The 7,336-nt window shown below is 43.1% G+C and overlaps 1 protein-coding gene across 2 annotated transcripts in view; it reads left to right on the top strand.

The window, feature by feature from the left end:
- Positions 1-1,506: 1,506 nt before the first annotated feature.
- Positions 1,507-7,336, top strand: part of COQ2 (coenzyme Q2, polyprenyltransferase) — a 23,035-nt gene continuing 17,205 nt past the window's right edge. For both annotated transcript variants that reach the window (XM_025887433.2, XM_073891871.1), the window contains exons 1-2: positions 1,507-1,780; positions 6,186-6,352. In XM_025887433.2, the coding sequence (XP_025743218.1) occupies positions 1,534-1,780; positions 6,186-6,352 (414 nt within the window). In that variant the 5' untranslated portion in view covers positions 1,507-1,533. The remainder of the gene's footprint in view (positions 1,781-6,185; positions 6,353-7,336) is intronic.

Raw genomic sequence — 7,336 nt, 5'->3', positions numbered from 1 at the left:
CCCCAATTCCCCCCACCCCCCACCCCAATCCAGCTCTAGGGCTCTTTCTCCAACAAACACAAAAACTGCTCTGATGACAGGTCTAATGATTGCTCTGAAGTAATGAGCCCACCAAGGAAGCTAGAAGCCTAGCTCCAGACAAGGGCACTCTCACTGATGGTGACAATTGCAGGACCATGTCTGGGAAGAGCACTTTTGCACCAAGCTGCAGAGGAAGGGCTGTCCGCTCTGAAAGTTTGTTTTCTCTGTACCTCCCCTGAGCTCCTTTCTTCAGAGACAGGACAATGCACAGCATTCTCACTCCAAATCTAAATCTTCTAAAAATGGTGAAAAGGAAAGGAAGGGGCACCTGGGTGGCTCAGTAAGTTAAGCGTCTGTCTTCAGCTCAGGTCATGATCCCAGGGCTCTCTGCTCAGCAGGGAGTCGGCTTCTCCCTCTCCCCACCCTCCCCCTCCCCCCCCCCCCCCTTGCTCACTTTCCCTTCCTTTCTCTGAAATAAATAAAATCTTTAAAAATAAAAAGGAACGGAAAATGTGGGATTTTCCCCTCAACTCTACATAAATATACACTGAAAGGCTTCCAAGAAATATAACTAAGGATCACATGGCATAGATATATTCCACTTTGGGGACAATCTAGATCCTTGATATGCCTTGATATACAGAAACCCACCTTTCCAAAGGCCAAGGCAATTATATAGCAAAATTTCCCGATGCCTTGATCCCTCCGTCTACAATTAGCGAACAAGCGGTTAGCTAGTTTTGTAGAATTATCAAGGACTGCCCCCTCCTCACCACCACTGGAGACTCAAGATAGCTCAGAATCACTTCTGGTTTTAAGGAAAAGAGGTTAAAGACTAACTCCATTCTCTATAATACTACAATGCAGATGAGTGACTAACCTACGGTTACTAAATGGTTAAATGGGATAATACATGCATAGCGCCTGTAATAGTGCCTGGCCGACAGCGCTATCCAAGAATTGTCTATAATTAAGAGCACGACCAGATGTTCTAGCTGCAGGCTCCTACCATCCCACAAGCTCACTGCCTCTTGATTACACAAACTCCTCTGAACTGTCTGTCAAATTTAAGGTTTTCATTTGTGTAATGCATGAATGTCCCTTAACTCTGAGCACGGCTTTAATTTACATTCTTACATTTGGGCTTGGTGCCCTTTCCGCTTTAAAAAGGAAACACCTGCCCGCAAATCATTATTTTGGTAGGTTTTACGAGGTTTCCTTTTTTTCCTGCTACAACTGTTCCAAGTGAGTAAACACTATCCTTGTTCATTTATTAGGAAAGCTGATAATAGGAATTCCTCTTAACGCTAAGTGTCTTGGGGAACGCCGCCCCCAAGGTTACAGGGACCTCGATAACACTCCCTCGGCGTTACTAGAAACGCTCGGACCACAGCGCCACTCAGACCCGGTGGACGTGGACCGTCACTCACTGACGTCACTGCGCAAGCCTGCCGCGACCTGACGCCAGGGAATGACCTCAGGCCGGTGCGGGGCCACGCCCTCCCAAGCGCCATGCTGGGCGTTCGCGGCGCGGCCGTCGCGCGGGGCCTGCAGGTCCTGACGCACTCATGGCGGCGGGACTCCCGCGCCCTGGCTCTGGCGCGTGCGTGTGGCGCGCCCCCCACGGGGCACTGGCAGCCTTCTGTGGGGTCGGGACCGCGCAGGCGTCGGCTCAGCCTGTCGGCCGCAGCGGTCGTGAATTCGGCGCCGCGCCCTCTGCAGCCCTACTTGCGCCTCATGCGGTTGGACAAGCCCATTGGTGAGTGCGGGCGGACGGGCCGGAGCGCGCGGCGCCGCAGGTCGGGGAGGCTGCGGGCGTAATGGAAACGAAGGCGCCCGGTACTCTCCGGACACCCGGACTCCGAAGTGGCCCTCCGGCTTTCCCATTCCCCTGAATCCGGAGTGCTCCCGGCGAGCAAAAAGTTGGCTCATTCCACAGTCCTCATTTAAACAGTGCATCGAGCGGAAATTCCGTTCTCGTGCCCCTTTATTTACAGTATGGAAGCACTTCCACACTCATTGTTAGAGCCTTCCCATTATTCTGTAAGGCTCCAAAGCAAAGAACTAAAACTGTAATGACGTTGAGGAAAGCAGAGCCAGACCGGGTGAACCATATATGGGACATTTCTATCTAGTGCCTACTGTAGAGCCTGGCGGTAGTATCAAACGAATTGCTACCACATCGCCTAGTCTCAGGTACTGAAAGATCTCTGGAAACTCCCTGCTTCCAAGGAACTCCTAGTCTAGTTGAAAAAGACAAATTATTGGGTGAGCTAGGAAAGTAGGAGATCAAATGTTAGTGGTACGGAGGGCAAGTGCTACAGTTAAAAGAGTAGTTACCATGGATCTCCATTGCTAGAAAGTGTCAAGAACAAATTGAATCTCAAAGAACAGGTAGATTTTGTAGAAGAGAGAAGAAATCTTGATGGGTGGGAGAGATGTTTTTGCAAAGACTCAAGGGTGGAGAGGTGAAACGCCAAGGATATGAGCTGATCTGGAATGGCCAGTGGGTGTAGAAAACACTGAGAGGCAAGGCTGGATAAGACCGAAGAAGGATGGACAGTGGGAAGGGAGGGGCGGAGCCTGGATTCCAGGAACCTAGATGATGGCATTTGCCTGGCAATGCATGGAAATCCATTAGGATGCCTAGATATAGTCACTCCACCTCTGCCCAGCCAAGACCCCAAATTAGGTCTTGCTTATGGTATTCTAGGTTTATGCACTACTTATTTGGGAGCAGAGCACTAGTGTTAAAACAATTAGCTATTAAAGTACAAAAGCAAATTAAAAGCGCAGTCCTGCCTTCACAACCCCTTGCATTTTGGGGCCAGATGAAAGTTGATAGGCATACATTTCCAAGCCCAGTTCTCATCTGAAGCGTAACTATAATCCTGTTTTGGTCTCTGTGTCACGGAGCAACAGTATAGGCCTGCAAACATCCAGGACGGATCAACAGCTGCCATTATTCCCATTTCCACAAACCTCTGGCTTTTACATTAGTGGCTAAACCACCCCACCACATAATGAGAGGCTAGCTACCAAGAGGTTATGAATAAAGCTCTGGAATCAGACCTCTTCATTTCTCATCCATAAAATGAAGATACTAATAGTACTGACTTTATAAGGTTGTCAGGAGAATTCATTTATACATATGTGTGTGAAGTCCTTAGAACAGGGCCTGCCATAATAAGTGCTCAAGAAATGTTAGGCATCAGTACTTGAGAAGTGGGAATTGAAGAAGACTGGGTTAACAGTTACGTATGTTAAGAGGATACCAGCCTGCCTGCCTTAGTTCTAAATAAGATGATGATTACAGGGTTTTTTAGACAATTTACTAATAGTACTATGTTAACAATTCATTCAACAAACATTTTTTGAGCCCCTACTATATGCCAGGGACAATAAATTGACAGTAGAATTGCAGGTTTGATATTTTTTTATTTAAATTATTCTTTCATGGGGCAATTTCACGTTCATTGTTTTACTTTGTTGAAGTTGGATCTTGTTTTTGTAAGCCAAAGTGGAATTCATTGTTTTTCAGAATGGATTACAACTTCTTTCAAATGTGTCACAAACCATGGTATTTCAGAAAGTTTCAGCAGGTGGCACTCTTTACACTAAATTGGTGGTGTAATTTTTGTTTTACTGCATTTATGGGTGATTATGTTGTCTTGAAGATAATATGCAATTAAAAGAATCTTAGGTTCTATTTTCACAGTTTTTTTTTGGTCTGCCCACCACCTCCTCTCAGAACTTGTTCAATTTATTTCATCTCCCAGAGAATTTTTCCTTTTTCTACAATAGACATTTCTTTCTGAAATGCATCCTCGTTACCTCTGCATCCTTCTTCACGGAGGAGAGAATAATGAAAGTACCAAAGGGAAGAGGGGCAAGAACTGTGGCTGAGAATCAGGAGCGCAAAGGAGCAATAAGAACTTAAGTGTATGTAGAGATTTAGGTATGCTGAGTGATAGTATTGGCCTTAGACAGACTAGAGCCAGGCTACGTGAGTTTAAATTTGAACTCTGCCACTTTTTGCCTTTGTGATCTTGGGCAAATTACTTCCTCTGTGCTTAAGTTTTTGTATTTGTTAAGTGGGTATCATAAAAACTGCCTATCTCATAGATTAGTCGTGAGAATCAAAAGTGTTCAGTGACAGCACCTGGGACATAGTAACAGGTACATGTTTGCTCTTACTGTTTTTGCATCGTCACCAGTATCCTTTGCTAATAACAGTTCTGAGGTAGATAGTCTTTCCCCTCATTTATACATGAAGAAGACTGAACCTTAAAGTTTAATATACTTTAGTGTCTAGCATCACTCCATTTCTTAGTGGCAGACATCAAACTGAATGTCTGACTTTCCCCTTCATTATAGGAAGCCCCCCTCATCTATAGGAGTGCCCTACAGATTCCTATAGGTAAGTGAATATAGTACCCGTAATGTAGACTGATGGTGAAGGAAATTTTGTTGCTAATGCAAAAATGCTGTAGGTGACTACACATCTTTTCTCTCCAGAATTCTTTTTTTAAATAGTTCTAATTGCACCAGGAAAATCACGCCTTTGAAGTGGTGTTCTTTTGTTCCTGTCAGGGCAGGGTCACTCTGTCCCTCTGAGCTATACTGGTAGATCCAGGAAAAAGGAAGTAAACACTTAACCTCTCTGCGTTTGCTTCCTCATCTGTAAGATAGGAACAGTACTGGTGCCCACTCTGTAAGGGTGTGGTGGAGGATTAAATGAGTCTGTGTGCATAAAGCATTTAGAATAGTAGCTAACATTTCAGTAGATGTTAGCTGTTGTTGCTTTAGTTTTCTATGGGACACACCAAATAGGAATCTGTTCAGGACAACCTGAATCTGAATTCGAGTCTGAACTGGCCCTTTCTTGTTTTCAGCCTCTCCTTGTCTTTTCTGCTGTGTCCTCCGTGGTCCCTCCCCCAGTGACTTGGGTGGCGCTGTTATTTATGCCTTTGTAGGACCCTGTATTTGCCCTGTTTTTGAATTGATGTATTTTATTATTGTTTAACCGTGTTTCTTCCTTTTTATTTATAAGCTTCTCTCCCTTAGTCACTGTTGTATTCTCAGTTCCTGTATGTGCTTTAAAAATACTTATAAATGAATAAAGCTTAAACTTACAAAGTTTAAATATGATTATAGGCACTTTGTCATTTAGTCATTTTTATATAAGATCTCATCTTTATTTAGCCACATCTCCTCTTTCTCTGATGTACCTAAATTGGGAAGTAAAGATCAGAATTTATCGTAATAGGCACCATATCCAAACACTTGTTGAAAGACTTTCTTTTTAGAATATCAAAGTTTACATGTGAAATCTCTTTTCTGTACAATCTATTTGGTTTTAGCTTAATTTCATCTAGTTTAGGGGCTAAGTACCAAGAACTAATGCCATCTGAGCATGGAGCTGCAAAATATTTAAAAAACAGTAGGTTAATGACCTCCTTCCTGCAGGACCATTTTTCTTTTATTGTACTAACAATAGAAGAAAGTTTTGCTAACCTTTTTTTAGCAGATAGTATATGCATATGATACAAAATTGAGAAAGTGCAAAGGTGTAGAGTGAAAACTAAGTCTTTCTCCCCTGTCTCCCAGCCACCCAGTTGCCCTCCCCAGAGGGGAGGTATCAGTTTCTGCTATATCCTCCCTGACATGGCCTATGAATATACTGACATTCAAGTGTATGTATTTGGTGTTTGGGGATGCATATGCACGGTAAAAATAGTTTGGTTGCCCTCCATAGGGGTGGACTGCTTTGTAACCTCATGAGAAATGTGTGAGTATCTGACTCCCCAGGGTGTGTTGTCAGAATCATTCTGACATGTGAAAAATGTTACCTCGATATAATTTTGATGTGTTATTCTGAAAGTTGATCTTTCATATAAATAAGAGTCATTTGTATTTCTTTTTCTGTGAACTTCTGTAATCTTTTTGGTCTGTTTTTCCGTTGGGACTATTGATCTTTTTTCAGTTTCTAGGAACCCTACGTATTGGGCCAAAGATATGAGTTGTTCATTTACTTTCCCAGTTTTGTCATGTGTTTTTTTTGATTTTGTGTTCTTTACTTCTTTGGGATGTAGTGTTTGAACAAAGGAAGACAGTTAACTAACTCGAATGTGTACCTTTTTTGTCTTTTTATTTTTGCTTAGGCACCTGGCTGCTGTATCTGCCGTGTACTTGGAGCATTGGGCTAGCAGCTGAACCAGGTTGTTTTCCAGATTGGTACATGTTATCCCTCTTTGGCACTGGAGCTGTTCTGATGCGCGGAGCAGGCTGTACTATTAATGACATGTGGGACCGGGACTATGATAAAAAGGTAGTTTCTTCCTGAAAAGGAATAGGGAGGCTCCTCTCAATTCCGTAGAGTGACATGGTGGCATCACTTTTGAAGTCCACAGGTGGCAAAGGATCATTTAGTGGACTCACTGAGATCCAGCATGAGAAGTACCGTTTTTCAGTTGAGTAGCTGGTATTGCACTGTGCATCGCTCGTCCTTTCCTTTCCCCACACGAGAGCGGCCCTGCAGGTGGGGTGTGTACTTCATTCTTACAAAATTAATTAGAATTTAGAAGGCCAAGGGAAGGTTGTTAGGAGCAAAGTGAAAAGTTCATCCTGAACCTTTGCGCATCCAAAAGAACAGTTGCTCTTTCCTTTGAGATATATACTGGAGTTGTAACTATTCTTCTATAAATCAAATCTTAATTAAAATAAGCCAAGGAAGCCCCTATTAGCATTTGCTATAATTGTTTCTTTAAAAAATGTAACTTTTGTTCTTTTTTTCTCCTTAGAAAAATAGTACTTATTTAATCTGAAAAATTCAGACAGTACATAAATAGAAAGTATGGAAAGTGCAAGTCTTTCTTTTTTTTTCTTTAAATTTTTTATTGTTATGTTAATCACCATACATTACATTATTAGTTTTTGATGTAGTGTTCCGTGATTCATTGTTTGCATATAACACCCAGTGCTCCACGCAGAATGTGCCCTCTTTAATACCCATCACCAGGCTAACCCATCCCCCCACCCCCTCCCCTTTAGAACCCTCAGTTTGTTTCTGAAGAGTCCATCGTCTCTCATGGTTCGTCTCCCCCTCCGACTTACTCCCCTTCATTCTTCCCCTCCTGCTATCTTCTTCTTTTTTTTTTTTTAACATATATTGCATTATTTGTTTCAGAGGTGCAGATCTGTGATTCAACAGTCTTGCACAATTCACAGTGCTCACCATAGCACATACCCTTCCCAATGTCTTATCACCCAGCCACCCCATCCCTCCCACCCCACCCCCACTCCAGCAACCCTC

Source organism: Callorhinus ursinus, unplaced genomic scaffold, assembly GCF_003265705.2.
Source record: "Callorhinus ursinus isolate GAN/ISIS: 27379988/994484 unplaced genomic scaffold, GSC_fseal_2.0 scaffold4, whole genome shotgun sequence".
In the NCBI taxonomy this organism is placed as follows: Eukaryota; Metazoa; Chordata; class Mammalia; order Carnivora; family Otariidae; genus Callorhinus; species Callorhinus ursinus.
The sequence above is the reverse complement of the archived record's forward strand: the minus strand, read 5'-3'. Positions and strand labels throughout refer to the sequence as shown.